The following is an 18,009-nucleotide window of genomic DNA, read 5'->3' on the forward strand; positions in this document are numbered from 1 at the left end:
CCCCCCCCCCCCCCGCTGCCCATAGGCCAGCCATGGATAAATCAAAGAAAGCAAGTTTCTGAAGAAAGCCAAATGTTTAATGATACGTGGGTAGATTCATTTGCTTTTACTGCTGACGAACTTACGGGGTTTGCTGTTTAATAAATGCAGCCCTTTAGCACTGACTTTGACTCTTTAGGAAGCTGTTCTCCTATTCAAAATATACAAAAGGAGTCCTACTAGTTTATAACGTAAGATTAAAAATAACAGTTTTTAGTGACTGAACAAGAGCTGCAGCTAAATCATAATGAAGATATACATAGCATTAAGGTAAAAAACGATACATGCAGTGTTATCTTCATTTTAGATGTCAAAAGGGTTTTGTGGCTCCTGGTGTTTTCTTTTGTGTGGGAAATGGGTCCAAATGGCTCTTTGAGTGTTAAAGGTTGCTGACCCCTGGCCTAGACAAATAAACCAATTTATTGGCTTCATTGCCATTAGAGTAGCTGAAAACAAAATATATTGTGTTGGGTTGAAATTTAATATATAACAATCACATTTCAAAGGCATGTTTATAGTCTCTTTTCTATTTAAACATATATTGGACTGGATTCTTAATGATGTGAGCTATTCAGTAGTGGCATTATTAGAGGTTCTTGAGCAGAAACTAGATGATTATTTATGGTCCAGCTATTCTAGTTTTCTTTTTTATAAAGCCAGTGATGGCATCTGGTGATCAATGGCCACTCATCATTGTCATGTTGAGCTTATCTAATGAAAAAAATGAAAAATGCTCTCTTAACATTTATGGAGTAACTCACCAAGAATGGATGTTAAAATTAGTTTCAATGGCTTCATTGGGAATTGGAGTGGATTGATTTACAGTTACAAATGACCACTGACTTAAAACAATGATAGATCACTTCAGTCAGTCCTTAAGAGTTAATACATTGAAATCAATGAGACTTTATCACTAACTTAAAACTAATTGACTTTAGAAGCAGGCTCATGAAAATTTGAGGAATGAAATAAATTACACTGCACCCGTTTGAGGACAAGATGGTGTTCAATTTAACTTTCATCAACTCAGAAGAAGTCAAGCTATTTTCTGATTTGGGGTGAAATAACTGCTTATTCCAAATCACTCCAAGGAGAACCTGGGAACTGATGTAGCAGCCAGTTTGCACATTATTAGTTGAAATGTAAAACAATGCAAAACTTTAAACCTCCTTAGTAGATATAAATTGCTCCCCAAATTTTTATTCAAGTAACCTTGTGGTGCAACCATATGCATTGCTGGACAGAAAACTGCATGCTCCAGCCAACCAGGCTGGCATGCAGGGCGTTGTAGGATGTCTTCCACCTAAACATGCATACAATTATACCCACAGAAATGGCTCTTCGAAACTTCACGGCAAAATAAGGCCACCAGTTCCCAATGTGCCATGGCATTCTTTTGTTTCACTCACTAAACCCTGCAGAGAACAAAAGCAACTATGAAATGACTTCTTTTATATCTGCCAGAGAGGCGCTATTTTCTGATAAGTTCTGGATCTGTATAGAATTCTGTAATAAGGTCAACCAGCTTTATAAAGTGTGCTACCATGATCATGCAAATATATCATAAGTGTTTTTAAACTTGCATGCCTTTAGCCTTACAGTAAGCCCCAGCCCAACAACATCATTATACACCTAGGAATACTCATGAATGATAAGCAAATAGACCACCCACCCACCCAAACATGGTCAGAGTGACAATCTAAGGGGATTACCATGGTGACCAAACAAGGGTGTAGATTCTTCTATTATAAATACCACCCACATAATATTTCCTCACAAATTGCAGACCTTTTCTATAACGATGCATGACATCAATGATTATCTTCTACTGATGCAGCACTTAGTTTATTTTCTACAGACTGTTGTTGTCAGCCAAAACTACTCTCAAAGGCCTTCCTGTGTTTCCATCAGGGGCAGCTTTTCCATGATGCTGACAGAGGTAAGTGCCTCAAGAGCAGATGCTGGGGAACGGGGACAGCCTCCTCATGGTTCCTTACGAGGTCATCAGCAGTCCCCTTTCACTGAAGGACAGTTTTGTATGCTGCACAGCCTGCCCTGGAGCCCCTAAACAAGATGGCTTCTGGTGGGGTGGCAGACTCTATCCCACGGTTAGTGTGCAAGAATCAACTGCCAGTCCTATGGGAAATAGGGAGCAGGCATCATTTTGTCTGTCACTTCAGACAGAAGAATACCTTGGGCCATGGATGTTCACCACACCAAAAGATCTCTGTGTCTGCCATTTCATGTCCACCATACAATTAGCATGTAATCAGGAACAGTCCTTACTTCAAACTTCTCTGTAGACACAAACTTACTTAATGGTTTTATGTAAGACACCATTCCCTGATTCTCAGCCACTCATTTAGGAAAATGGCAACCAAGAACTGCCTATCCCCCCAAAAAATATTTCCAGTAAACATGTCTTCACTCAGTGTGAACCCCCACACTCAACAAAGTGGATGCTATCCTAGTATCCTTCACAGTATGGAAAGAAAGATAAGCTAGCCGTACTATCCATGGAAGGCCCCACCTGATGCGTGCGGGGCTGTTTCAGCTTATTTACTTGCCACTTGGAACTCCTTCATTTAGTTATGGGTTAACTAAGTGTACACAGTGCTTTTTTTGTAAGAAAAAAGGTGCCGGAACTCATGAAATTATTTACCTTTCGCACGTCGTCAATCACCATACACACACCAACACGCATCAGTTGTGTAACGAAACGTAAGAGTCGCCGCCTGCAGTAGGCACTCAGCGCACAACCACACAACTAATCACAAGGCGAGCAGTGCCATCACAACCAGCGCAGACAAAGTACGCATGCATCGGACTCGACACACAAGCAGCCCACATGCACCGTTTTAATTATTTTGCCACCAACCTGCTACGCTCAACAGGGCGATTCAAATCTACGTGGACCAAACATCAAATTTTCAAAAGTTACTTTTAAAACTTGGAAAATCTGTTGAATAAAGGTGCCAGAACTCCATTGCAGTGCGTTCTATGACAAAAAAAGCACTGGGTGTACAGATGTAGCTTCTCTATAAGGAATTGCTTTCAACAGTTCCCAAGGATCCCAGTATGAAGGGGCATGCATATTGCAACACACATCCAAGTGTGCATTCCACTGAAAGCAGCGCACTGCAGATTGGCAGCATCTTTCTTTCAATGCACACCCAGCTGAGGCGTGCGATGATTTCTGATGCAAGGGCACATAAAGCTGTTCGTCAGTGTGCCTCAACCTAAGTGATGAAACTGAAAAGAAGGAAACATTTGCACCTTTTTGTCCCCTTTTTTTATTGGTTGCTCTCCATTTTTCTCCAATGGAGCAAAACTCCTGCCATTTCAATTATGCAGAAATCGAAGAAGCAGTCACTATAAATAAATTGGGAGGAAAGTAGGGGAGGGAGAAATGACAAGGTAATTGAGATTACTAGTTTAGGCTCACTCAACACTTGGCACGTGACCCAACACTTGCTTCTGAAATGGAAACCTCAAAATCATGCCATTGCCTGCATATGTCTCAGTTTGTGGGAAGACACACCCTGGTGATGGTGACTACAAAACAAACAGCCTAGACATGTCTACTCAGAAGCAAGTCCCACTGACTTCAATGGAGTTTATTCTCAGGCAGGTGTACACTCAATTGTTAATTAAGCCAAACTGGTTTCCATCTAAATACATTAGCATTTTTAATCCAGGTACTTATAAAATGGACAAGATGAGCACATGCTTGTATGTGCTATACAAGCAGTTTACAAACACAACTAAAGTTTCCTGCCATGGTTAAAAGTCGATGGCTCCCTAGAGATGGATCTTGCCTGCACTTTCTTCCATAGAGCAGACAGCATCTCACATGTGGTCTCTGGGAAAGCAGGCGGGATGGGTTGAACTCATGAATTATGCATGGACTATCATCAGGACAAAAGGTGCATTGAACTCCATAGCAGTGTGGGAGGTGTAAGAAACCCAAGTTGTAAATGTCAAAGAGAGGATATACAAGGCGCAAATAGGATGTCAAAAGTGTGCGTGTCAGCAGATGCACTTACAGGCATATATAAAATCAATCGGCCATACTGCACAAAGCAAATGTCAAACAGAAAAACAATGTGACACAGTAAAAGCTCACAAACCTGCATAAGTGGTTGCTGTTGGGGATTCGTACCTCCCAGTCCAACAAAACCACACATTCATGGCTAAAAGCCACAAGAGTGGAATCCATACCTCTTCCATACACACCTCGAGCATGCCTCTTTCCTTTGCAATAGCTAACCATACTTTCTTTTCCACATCTCTGCCGAACCACATTTCTGATACTGCTTTTCATCTCATACCCTTACCAAGAGCTGCTCCTTCCAAGATACTGCTTTATCTCCTCCCAAGAGTCATCTATACAACGGGGGCTGATTCTTTCCCATTGTCAGTCTTTCTTCACCTACCAAGACAATAAGCAACTAGAAAGAAACCATGCAGCCTCCCCACACTCCATCAGGGGTAGGAGGCAACAGAAATCCCCAGTCCCCACCTGATTTGGGACTACATATATTTACACTAGAATTAATAAAATAGCAGGTTCTACTGCACCAGTCCAATTTATTAGATTTAAACCCTACCTTTTTTCTTTTAAAGAACTCAAAACAGCTTACATCCTTTTCCTCCTGCTCTCAGTCTTATCCCCACACCAACAATCCTGTGAGGTGGGTTGGGCTGAGAATCACAAAGCACCAAAGCACACAGTCGGCTTCATGGCCGAGCAGGGGCTGGAACCCAGGCTGCCCGAGTCCCAGTCCCATGCTCTGAACCATTACACCACACTGTCAGTGTGATTCACTGAATCCAGACAGAAAGCATGGTACTTCATGATTCCACAAAACCATTCCACAAAATGCCACCTGAAGTGCTGTGGCCTCAATCCTGATCTGGACCACCTGCATTTATATGAGAGTAAAGAATGTGCAGAATGTGCAGATTGCCTTATCAAATAGCTTTGGCTCCAGTTTCTTGAGGGTCTTTGAGCAAGTCATTCTGCAAGGGCCTTCTCACTGCCATGGCCACCAGCTGTTGTCCCCCCACCGCTTTCTCATCATGGATGCCACTTTCTTGTTCATCAGACAGAGTCAGAGAGCCGATGCTGCTTCTCAGTACCACCATTGTCTGAGCCAGAGCAAGAGGTAGGTAAACAAACGCGAATGACTGATATATGTGATCAGCAAATGGTGCATACAGTCAAAGTCAAGAGTGAGGAAAGGAAACAACTCCAAGGGGCTGCTGTTTGGGAGTGGGGGGTGCTGAGTCATGCGCCCTTGGCAGGTGCCCAAACTTCAGTGGTCCAAAATTAACTTGCTATGCTGCTGAAAGGCTAGGAAGGGGTCCATCTGACAGCATGACAGAACCCAAAATTACTGTTCTCAGCAAGCCCACAGTCTGATGTGCTCTTAATAGAGAAAACCTGGTTGCTATTGAAGCAGAATAGCTTTCACAGAAAGCACAATATTATGAGTATCAGATACAGTAATAAGCCTGCTGCTCTATGGAAAGAGGGGAATTACACACCCCTCTGTATGCATAATAAAGATTTCTACTATTTATCACTTGGCATCTTTAATTGTACTGTTTTGGATACTTACTACTTAATTCTTCATAAAGCTCACTACTTAGGTGATCATCAGGTTTTTTCACCCATATCTACTAAGAGTAAGAATAACAAAGGGACAAAACCTACCAGTCAATTGTACGACTTTGCATTGGTTTTAGCCAAAACATTGCTTCCACTTAAAATGATAGCATTTTTGGCAATAAGCCTGACTAAAACAGAGCAGGCTTATCACCTTCCAATTTGCTTGCCATTATTAGGTCATTGCATACTATGGTAAACACAGCATCTGATGACTGATCTATGATGGCAGTTTCACACATTCAAATTAATGAAGTGGAACACCAAACATCTCATCTCAGGCATGATCTCACCAATCAACTGCAGTTAAAAATCAACAGTTTTCTAACTGCTTCAGTGAGATGTTGCTTTTACCTTGTCCCAACACAGGGCCAGTATCAGGGACAGGCATGGTGGGATCCCAGTAGGGTTCCACTGACAGGAGCCCCCTAGACTAGCTCCTCCTTGCCCCCACGGCCATCTGCTTGTTCAGCTGCTTCTTGCTCTTGGCCAGATAACAGAGTAAGAAGTAGCAAGAAACGCCACTGCCTACTTAGTCAGCTTTAGGCTCGCAAAACAAGGAAGTGGTGGCACTGACAAGAACGAGGATAAGCAGCAGTAACAGCTGGCCATAAAGGTAACAAGAAGGTAAGCTTAGTGATGTAGGGGTCCAAAGGCTGACTTGCCTGAAGATCCTCAAAAAGCTGAAGCTGGCACTGATCTTACACATTGAATACCAATGTCCATATCATGGAGTTGAGCACATATAACTCTACACTGGATTATGGTCTGTGTAAATATAATCAAGAAGCCACAAACACCACTCCTGTAGATTCAGTTTTGGTTTTTCTCTCTCTAATAACATCCTAGGCATGACCTTCACAATAGGCAGTAGAAAGCCCAGGTAGTGTGCAGATGCTCATCTATCAAAACTTCCATATATATAAGATAGAATAAGGATCTATCTGAAGACACTTATAGTATTGAAGTAATCTGGAACACAACACTAATTTTTAGTTTGTCTTCTGAATATGTTCAGGAGTTTGTATTTTGTTAACTCAGGTTTTTATCCTGTTAAACCAATGAAACAAAAAGCAACAATCATGACAATTTAATTAAAATAAAATACAGTCATTAGCAAAACAGGAAAATAAGAAGGTACTCAGCAAGTTTGATAAAGCAGCTAATGAGTCTCACACATTATATTTCCTTTTAGAACAAATGTTTTTGAATTGATTTAAGTAGTCTGGATCTCAACAGATTAAAGTGTTTTATAACTGTTTGAGACAAAGCCCAAGATTGAGGTTGAGAGAATTAATAAGAAAACTACGTTTCTGAACATCTATGGGCATTTAACTTTTTACTGTCCATTTCTTTGCATTTCTAAATATTACTCAAGCTTGCCCTATATCACAACAGGCTGAAAAACATTAGGAGCAGCATTCCTCTTATTGAATTAGCTTCCCTAGGCCCTTAAAGAAAGTGTATCCTCAGCCCCCATTTGCAGATCAACCCAACTCTTTCTCTCCCCCATCATTTTTTCCCAAAACACTGATCAAATTAAAACTAATAACACATAGGCCACCTACCAACTTCTCCCACTGCTTGGCTCTTGTCCAAGGCACATTCTGCACTGTACTTTCTTAACCATTATACTAATAAGAAAAAAAGCAGACTTTATTGTCTCATAGGGCCTGGAAAGATATGATAAATGCATGATCTCTTAGTTTTGCCTCTCTCTCTCTCTCTCTCTCGCCAGAGCTGTGAGAAAAGCGTGAGCCACTCCCCATTTCCCCCAGTCAAAAAGCCAGGAAGAACAGATCATTGTTGCTGTTATGTCCAGTTATCTCCAACTTGTGGTGACCCTATAAAAAAAAACCTCTCCAGAATGTCATATGCAAGAACTCCCTGTTCAGTTCTTGCAAATTCCAGGCTGTGGCTTCCTTTACAAATTCAGTCCATCTCATTATTTGGTGTTCCTTTTCTCCTTCTGCCTGAGACTTTCCCTAGCATCATTGTTGCCTTTAGGGTTTTGCCCTCTCATGATGCTCCCAAGGCATAACAGCCTCAGCTTTGTCCTTTTTGCTTCTAGGGAAAGTTCCCTCTTGAATTGATCCAGGACTCACTTGTCTGTCTTTGTCCAGCCAGGGTATTTGCACAAAGCTCTCCTCCAGCACTATGTTTTGAATGCATCAATTGTCTTCCTATCAACTTTCTTCACTGTCCAGCTTTCACATGGTAAATGCCAGGGCCCATTGGCTACAAGTGGCTTTCCAAGGTTAACACAGTCATTCCCAGGTATGTGAAGGTATGAAATGTGCAACAGTGGCCACCTTTACACTAGTTCAACAGACTACTGAAAAGAAATAACAAGTCCTGAAAGCGTAACTGAAGGGAAATAAAGAATGAGTGTAAGTTGATGTCACTTCAGAACCACCAGCTAGCTAGCTTGGAAATACAAATCAGGGCTGTGGAGATATCATGTGGTCAGGACATCTTCGAAGACTACTTGTGGTTAGGCAGGTTATAATTTCTGCCCTTCTTCCCCTACCATAGATTGAATCATTCTACCAAACATGTACAATGATGGTTTAAAGAGTGAACTCCAACAGATTTTTCAGGATGTCATTTTCAACACAGCCAGAAATCAAGAGGTGCTAAAGCCACCCAAAATCTTATTTGTTTCTAATGCTGGTTTGCAAGTGAAATGCCCTTATTCAAACAAACACTTCTCTCATCATGCATTCCCCAAGCAGGTAATTCACTACAAATCTTTTTGCATACAGAAATGAAATGGTAGATGCTCACGAGGAATTTAAAATTATTTTCCAAGACCCTTTTGTAGCTTAAATTGTTCTTTTAAAGCATTGTAAGCTGTTCTGAGATATTTATACAATAGGATGGCATATAAAAGCTTTTAATTAATAAATAAATATTATTATTTGTGTGTGAAGTGAGAAAGGAAATAATTATTGAGGTCCACAGTAGTTTACTATTACTAAACTAAAGGCAGAATCCTTAGCTTAAAGCAGTATTCATGACTATCCTCCTAGAATGCAAGGTCTTATGAAGAAAAGCATTTAGTGTTGTAAACTGTACAGGGAACTACAACTATTAAGGGATATAGAAATGACCTAAACAATAATATCAGCTTTTATTTAGATTCATATGGTCATGATGATATATAACACTAATCAGTTTCTGCTGGAACTGCATTGATGCCATAAGCCTTCCTCACTCTGTTACTTTTTTGAAAAAAGCACTAGTCATAACAAAGTACCTTTGAGTCGCTGTATCAACATTAGTTTACACAGCAAAACAACTAGAAAGCGCATAAAAGAATTAAGACATTGATACTAATTGCAACTTCTGCAGTGCCTAAACACAGCATCACTAAATATAGAGATTCCATTAAAACACACAACTTATGGTTTTCCATTTTCAGACATTCAAGAATTTTTATTCCATATGAACAAATGCTATAACACAAATAATCAGATTGCTTGAAAAAGAGGTGTACACTTTCAGGCAAATGCCTATATTTTCCTTATTAATATCTCCTTCCTATTGTGCCAGGAATGCACCATTTCCTATTGTGCCACTAACACACCATTAACACCCCTGCCCAAGTCATCCCTAGACTTGATCAACATACGTGGAACCAAACTATATATGCAGGTTATATAAAAGATAACAGAGGTAGAGTAAATGAAGCATTTGGAGGGTACCAAATTCAACAAGAATCCCTTACATGTTGCCTGCCAAGCAGTATTTCCAAAGCTGTAGACCTGTGTAATACAGTATTACTTTATTGCTATGGATAACATGATCAGAAACTTTATCACTGAGTTCCACACTGCAATTTAAAAAAAAAAGTCATGCCAGAGATCTAGAAATGGAAAGATGTTCCCCAAGCCACCCAGAAGAACAATTTCCCTGTATTCCTGTATTCTTTATACATATACCAAATAGAATGGGCTGCATAAAAACTGAGAAATGATCTAAAAAGAAAAAGAATATAAACATTTAGTTTAAACCATGTATTTTTTCAATTGGATTGCTTATTTTAGCTATATTAAATTTTCTCTTTACAATAACCCATTTTAAAATTAAACATGACCAAAAGAGCAGTTTTATAGCCCCTAGACAGTGTCTGAGGTGCCACAGGGTGCTACAGATACCCTCTCTACACCTGTAGACAAAACTATTAGAGCGAAGCCCCCCTCAGCTCCCCTCCCACAGCCACCATGGAAGGCTCCTCTTAGGATGCTGCAGCAGCAATCTCATGAAAGGTGTCAGGGAGGGAGAAAAGGGGAGGCAGGTGAAAGGAAGAGGAAGAGAGCTCTAGGTATGTTGCAGAGGGCCCAAAGCAGCCCATCCATCTGCTTTTAATGTTGTAAACAGGAGAAACCACTTGTGACATCAAGAACCCAAAGACCTCTGCTTTCAGCAGCACAACTACAAATACACTCTAATACAAGCCAACATATCACAGTCTGTGCTTAACCTTCTATCACTCTATTCATTCATTCACTCAATCATTCATTCTTCTTTCTCTGAATTCCTGCTTGTCTATGTGAAAAGAAACCATGGAGAGAAATATATTGGATCTCAGTAATCAGATAACACACAGGTCATTGTTATTATGGCCAAGTATGAATACTTATGATGGTCAACCAAGCAGTGTGGACATTTAGGTTGCGATCCAATGAAATTTTAAATCCAGTTATGGAATAAAGTTAGGTCATTGTTTTTCTCTTGCATAGGGACCTACAGGTCTTAAACATACATAACTTTGGCTGGATTACATTGTCACTGCTTTCACTGACAAAGTGCCTGCATTTCACAGTTGCCCAGCACGGATGCTTCCATGCAGAGAGCTCCTAAGGTTACTCATGAGAAGACATTGAGCAGCTGGTCAGCCTTTTCTTTCTTGACAGTTTTTCCAAAACAAGAGAAAACACAGGATAAGCAGTGGGAAAACAGGAGAGCAAAGACTTTAAGGTGACAATGGGTGGACCCCCTCATAAAAGTGAATGCTGAGGCAATGGCACCATAATAGCCAAAAGCTGCCCTTGTCTTCAAAAGGACAATTCTGCAAAGCAAAAGCTTGTTCACTTTGTCAAAAAGTTAAGCACTGCACTCCTAAGTTGTATAAAAGCTGTGTTTAGTTGCACCATGAGATGTTTTAACTGTTATAGCAACAAATTACTATGTATCCTTGTTCAGGAAATATGTGAATTAAACAATGGGAAATTTGATTTAAATTGTTATTGTTTGGTAGTTTAAAGCAGCAATTTGAATCAATTTATCTCAGATACAATCAGTTATGAAAGGTCAATAGACAGATCAAACAAAGTATTTATAATGCTGGATTTAAATTCTGACTTAAGTTATACAAGTCTGGAATTGGTTATTCTTCAAGATAATCATGAACAATACCACTGTCTAGTCAATATTTAAAGAAAATAGCCTTTAACCAAAATAGTTCCAGAGCATAAACCTAAGTGAGCTAATATCTATCATGCAAAACAAACTTTCTTACACTGTACCATTGTGGAATATAGATACAGGCCCAGCCCTACTATTAGGGAGTGTTGTGGGTTTTGGGCAGCCAGTTTTGGATGTCATTAAGCAGCAGCAAATGCTTAAATATGTAGGTTATTATTAGCATATTTTTACTGCCACAGAAAGGTACAGGTGCATATGGGATGTTCTGTCTCATGTTCCAGAAAATTGGGGTACTCTGCATCCTGACTCTGAGTGGGCCAAAAGTACCATCAACTGCTCCACTACATGCATTAAAAAATCTTGGACTAGTTGTAGTTAGAATGCCCCCAAACCATTACAAATAGATGGTCAGAAAGAAAGCTAAGAACACTTCTCCAAAAAGCAGTAATTCCATATAAAGAGAAGGCTGAAATGATCAGTGATGTGCTAGTTCCTTAGCTAGTCTTATCAAGATGTCTTTGCTATCCTCAAAGTTCTTTAAACAGTTCTCTGCAGCAACACAATATTCACCATAAAATTGAGGGGCAGTTCTATTACTTTCCACATAAGGAGTTTGGTCATAAAAGCCAATTTCTTAAGCTGGTATGAGCTGGACAACAAGGACTCCAAAGAACAATTTGGTCTGGTTCAGTTAGGGTTGTTGGGCCAATTCAGCCCAACAGATGAAAGGGAGTCAAGACATCTGTCTCCTTCTCACAACACACAGCTCCCACTTCCACCATGTTTTCACATCCATGTGAGTAAGGCTCATCAGAAGTTGTACTGCCCAATGTACAATGGCCTCAACTGCATGATCTTTTCTGCCGCAATATTGATCTGCTTTAGTTGAGGACATGCAGAATTCTCCTAATAAATGCTAGTTTCATAAGAACTCTCTTTGCTTACCTCAAAATTTCTCAAGATGCTTTGCCTGAGCAAACAGCTCCAATTTTGCCTCAAAATGTAATGACAATTGTAATATTAAAAATACTGAATAGAATAGAATGTTCAAGTTTGATAGAAAATGAGGTTAGAGGTCCATTGAATCTACTGCTCCATCTTAAAAAAAAACAAAAACAACCAATCAAAACTCAAAACCTGTACCCATGAAAGAAAAAAACAAGGTCTTTCACCATCACTCTATGTTGGCTAGTTTGAACTATGTGATATTGAACATACACAATACCATTAGTCACAATGGTAAGAGTTATTAAACGAATTAGCCATTAACAGTAAAGTACTAAGTCACAGCATAACGCAGCTGGTGCTTTTAGGGCATATAACAATGATATTCCTAAGTGACTTTGTTAGATTTATTTTAGATGCAGCTCCTTGTTCTTAACCCACCCCATAGTTTTTTGTCTGCTCATGTCTCTTGCAATTCCCTTCTAGCAGATAAGATAAACATTTTGTCACACTCTCTTTTAGATTGAGATTATTTTTTAATTGGCAACTCACCTCCTTCAACACAGCAAGGATTAAGCCTCTGCCTCCTCCAGCACCCAATGCATGCAACCCTTTGAAGGCCCTTCTAAAACAAAGGTTCAAGCAAAGTCTTTATGCTCTGGGAGGTCAACTTAAAACCATGAGGGGCAACTGAGGTTCTGCTTGTGCCACGTGCCTTAGAATCGACCATTCTCCATAATAACCATGGGACTAAACCAGTATCTGTCGAAATACTTTGGCTTTAACTTGATTGGAGAGTGTTCTGCCATACATTTAAGTGTGCCACCAGAAACAAAAAATTGTTTATAGTCCCACAGCATAAAAAGAATTTACCATTTAAACCTTTTGGGTGCATACATTGTTCTACAGAGTAGCCAGCTGCCTCTCATTACCAATTCCTATATAGGAATGAGGCCCATCCTTGTCTCATTAAGATAAAAACCAAATGTGCAGTATCATGTCAAGAAACTATATGAACTAAGAGAGCAACTACAATCAACAAGGCTCTCAAGAGAACTTATTTCCAGACTCACAAGGAGATTGTTTATGCAAAACAGCTTTGCCAACGTATGTCCAGAGCAGCCATCTGAGCTTACATCGTTCCAATTACAATCTCCTTTTTATTCCCCCAGATCTACTCAAGAAAGAATTGCTTCTTCTAAATATGTAATCTGACAATATAATCAGAGGTAAATCAACTTGGCCACTCCACAGCATGTCATGGGGTGGATTCAAGAGTGGATCTGGCATTCTGGAAGGAGCAGGTCTGCCCAGGTGAATGCAAGACTGAGATGATTGCTGCATGCAAACTGGAACCACCACAATATAGCAGGAATAAGGAACCTGTGGCCCTCTGGATGATGCTGACTACAACTCCCATCATGCCTTGCAACTGACTGAGCTGATTAAGGTGAACAGGAGTTGTAGACTGACACCCCCATCCCTGACATAAAGAGAGTGATATCTTTGGAAGTGAGACCATCCAACATGTTTGAAGCCATACCTACTACTTGCTTCATAACAGCAGCAGTGTGTGCGCATACATAAAACTTCGGCAGGGCTATATTTCACTCCTGCAAGATGCTGATATCGCAAAATATGTTGTTGCTTGCACATTACAATGCCAAAAGACATTGGAGTGTTTCAGAAATGAAAACGGAGAGGAAGAAATCAACTGGAGGATTATGTCTGCGCAGGTGTTACGTGTCTTTTACTAGAGAGGAAAGCACACATGTAAAGCTAAGTGCCTTTTCAAGATGAACTATTTCTTTAGGAGTACTTCGGGCAACATTTCCCAGATATCAAATAAATAAAACAACAATTACAATTAAGTCCAAACCTAATAGCAGGCAGCCTTGGGTAGCCTCCAGCGTTTATGTATGAGTGATGGGGAAAACGTGGAAACTTGATTTAGAAGTACTTGGGGAGCATAAAAGCACTGAAACCTGGGGGATGGCCTTGACAATCTCATCTAGCTGCCTGAGATGTTGAAAGCCTTTATTATTTGGGATAGGTTCCACCAGCAAAGAGAATAATTAGGAAGGAGTTTTTAATGAGGACCAGATCATCAGAATTTCAAACCCTTTGTCTGAAGGAGAAGAGGTTGCGATCCTGGCTGTGGACACAAGAAACAAAGTGATTGTCGAAGGAGCTCTACCTCAGGGGTGCATTTAGCCAAGTCACTCCTGAGCACAGTCTTGACTCAAATAAAATGGCTCTCCTGTGCTTGCTCAAGTTATGATGAGGACCTAGACTTCCCTATTCTTGTACCAACAGCATCTACCTTCTTTTATTATATGTAGGTCTTGTATGGGGAAATTTGATCTACAATAGGCAATAGCCAGATACTGATCTCTCTTGTGCGAAAATACCAGATAGCATTCTTGCTCTTACAAAACTGAAGGTTCAGAGTCCATGACACTGACTGTAAACTAGCCAGCTGAAACCATGTCTGAATGATAACGGTATTTAGTCCTGTCTGCACTGAGGACACTGAGATCACTGAGAGGAAATCAGTGATCAGATCTGAACATATCAGAGGTAAAAGGAGTAATGTTTTAAGATTGTCCAATGTTGAAAGCAGCATTTCCAGGGCTCCTAACTGTGCTTTAAGCAAGCTAGCTACCAGGTTGCCATGTCCCACTTGACCATTTATGATCCTATGTAGAGTGAACCCACAGAAAGATCGTGGGACACTGGGCTAAGATGATTAATCTTTCTGCAAAAGATGAAACATTCTTTTCAAACAGAAACGTAGATGCCTTCAGTATCATCCACTGTAAGAAAATTCTATGAAATAAACTATGAAGTCCAATGGTGGCACAAGATATTTCGTGTTCTATCACATCTGCAAACATTTACATCCAAAGTAAAGAGAAGCAACTGGTTTGGGGGACACTGGAATGAAAGGTGAGCTTGTATGTGTCTTAAAAGAAGTTCATTTCCTCAGTTCTCAGAAGATACTTTTTGGAAAGAAAAGTATACAGATTTCTTAATCAAAATGGAAATCAGTATTATGTGAGCCACGTACCTAATTCAAAACCGAATTGCATATCTCAACCAGTTTTATAATTACACAGTTCCAGGTTCATGGAATGTGCCCACACAACCTTTACATCACAGTCAATACTGGTTAGTCCACAAGCATCTTGAATCATAACTGGTAAATAAGAAGGCAAGAACCAAGCATAGGAAACCAATTTCAGCTTCATCTGCAACAAACATCAGTGTTTCGTGTGTGAAAGTGCAGCTGAATATCTAGACTCACGCAACATGATCTTAACTCTTGGAACATGCATTCCTAATGCATTTTCTGTATTGTATGAAATACCCTGGAGGTATTTCAGTTTTACTTAAATAAAGTTTTGCCTGAATCAGCTGGATAGAATAAATACTTCTAGACATTTGTAAACGGATCTTCCAGCTGTTACTTGAGTCATTCCTCTCATTCCCTTGCATAGCACACTTCAGTGCTTAAATATATGCACTACAATCCTAAGCATATTTACACAAAGGTAAGTCCCACTAGGTTCAATGGATCTTACTCTCCTAATGAGTGTGCTTAGAATTGCAGTATAAAAAGACAAAATAATCTCTCCATTTATTCCATTTCCTGCTTTTTCAGAAAGTCAGACACAAATTAATATTAGTCACAACTAATGGCTTGACAGTCTAGAAGTAATTGCACCTCAGTGATACACCTAATATTAGAACCAGGAAAGCCAACTTTTCCTTCATCTAAAACACAACTCTGAAAAAAATTCAGTTAAAAGGAAATAAAGAACAGATGTCAAGTATCATTCCATATAAAGGCCATTTTTCAGGTGCAGTCTTAAAACAATTAATTATGTTCTTTTCAGACACAATAAAGTTCAATGCCAGGAATTGTATTTTGGTTCCACTTCCTTCTTCCTTAGTAAGTAACTGTACAGGTAAACTTTAGACTAAGGGAATATTCAGCAAATCATGTTTAATCTGGCACAGATTTTGTCTACAATGCTAAACCTGCTTACCCAGGAGTAAACCTATTAAACTGAATGGAATTACTTTTAAGCAGACAGGTACAGAATGCTGTAATGACAACTTAAAAGACTGAGATCTTGCACCCAACATTAGGATACTATGAATCGTGCCCCCTCCCTACCTGACAGTAAGTCCCACTGAACTCAGTGCGCTGCTTTGAGATGTGCATAGCACTGCATTGTAAATACATTTTGGAAATGCATTAGCACATCTCATATAAAGAGAGTGCAATATTTCAATCAGGTTAGGTGAGTTAAATATGAAAAGGTTGAAGGAAAATAAATGTGAAGGCCACGACACTAAAATGGTTTTTAAATACATGGAATGTACACAGAAACCACCCGGGATAGGGACAGAAAAGTTAAAGCATTCATCACTAGAGGTGCCAAAGATTTAAAGAGAAAAAATATCCCAATCTAGGAAAGGTGCTTCAGTTCCGAAGACAGTTCAAGACGACCTACTTGTACTGAATGGAAGAAGGCTTCCTAGATTACCTGTATTCCACCACGACACCCCCCCCACTCAAAAAAAGAAGAAAAAACCACCCACTGACACCACCACATCCTAGTAAGACAGACTTCACATACCAGTGACTAGACAGATGGGAAGTAGTAGTCTAAAGATCAATCCACACACCACTTCTGTTGCCATCGTTAGACGATCGGACCAAATAGGGGCTCGGGGAAACAAAGGACGGGGAGCAGGGGCGCTCGCGGTCCCCCCAGCTCCGAACTTTTCGGTCCCCTCTCGCCCGAGGCTGCCGGAGCGAAGGCGAACTGTCCGTCTCGCAGCCCCGAAGGTTTCCTCCTAGAAGCCCCTCGACGTCACCGGAGTAGCCCGTCCAAGGAAACGACCCAAAGAAAAAGCAAACACACACAAACTCCGAAGTATCGTTAAGATCGGGAGAGATTTTAAGACCAGGCGCACAGGCGAGAGTCTGGAACGACGCGTTCACTTGCGGACCCTTTCGCTGGGTCCGCATCAGCTGCGCGAGCAAAGCTGCCTCAGGCCAGTCCGGCGCGCAAAGGGGGCCGCCTCTGCCCTGTCCGTATCCCGAGGGGGCGCGCGAGCGAGATCCCCGGGCATCCCAGGGGCCGCCCCGTCAGGGAGAGCGCAGCGCGGGGCGCAGACGCGAGCTCCAGCCGAGCTCTCCTCGGCGTCTCCTCCGGACGCGACTAAGCGCCAGCAGCTGGAGCAGCTGGAGCAGCAGGAGGCGGCGGCGGCGGCGGCCGCGACATGTGGGCAGCGTCCGAGGCTGCCGAGCGCCCAGCACGCCCCTGGCCGCGGGCAGGAGGGACGCCTCGCTCTCGCCCTCGCTCTCGCCCTCGCCGACCCCGCCGCGAAGCTCCCATCCAGCCCCAGCAGCGCGCGCCTCCGCGGCTGCAGCGCTCCCCCTCAAGGAAACTTGCCGTGGCCCCGCCCCCTCGGTGGGGCAGGCAGGCAGGGCGGGCGCGCCCGCGCCGAGCGGCAGAGCGAGCGCGAGCGCGAGAGAGAGCGAGCCGGCTGCCTTCGCGCGGGGTTGCAGGCAGGGGCGGCCGCGGCTGCGCTGCGCTGCGCTGCCCCGGAGGGCTCCGGCTCCGGCTCCGGCTCCGGCTCCGCGCCAGGACGGGCGCAGCAGATGCGCCGGCGCGACGGGCCGCAGACCAGGTGTCGCCGGCCGAGCGCAGCGCCGGTCCCAGGTCAGGGAGAGACCTCGCCAGCCGCCCTGGGGCCGCGCTGCTCTTCGCCCTGCTGCGGCCAACGCAGCCTCTCCAGGCTCTTGGGCAAGGACGCGCGAGTGGGGCAGAGACGGCTTCTTGCAGGAGCTGAGCGGGTGTCTCGCAGGGCTGTCATTGTGCAGGCGCCCAGCTTCATTCATGCAA

General features: G+C 42.0%; 1 protein-coding gene across 1 annotated transcript in view; it reads right to left on the reverse strand.

Moving 5' to 3' along the window:
* Positions 1-16,840, reverse strand: part of PIEZO2 (piezo type mechanosensitive ion channel component 2) — a 263,275-nt gene extending 246,435 nt beyond the window's left edge. Inside the window, exon 1 of the mRNA XM_044426273.1 lies at positions 16,735-16,840. Within this exon, the coding sequence (XP_044282208.1) occupies positions 16,735-16,798 (64 nt within the window). The 5' untranslated portion in view covers positions 16,799-16,840. The remainder of the gene's footprint in view (positions 1-16,734) is intronic.
* Positions 16,841-18,009: the final 1,169 nt, after the last annotated feature.

This window comes from Varanus komodoensis, unplaced genomic scaffold (assembly GCF_004798865.1).
Source record: "Varanus komodoensis strain SLA01 unplaced genomic scaffold, ASM479886v1 scaffold17, whole genome shotgun sequence".
Lineage (NCBI taxonomy): Eukaryota > Metazoa > Chordata > Lepidosauria > Squamata > Varanidae > Varanus > Varanus komodoensis.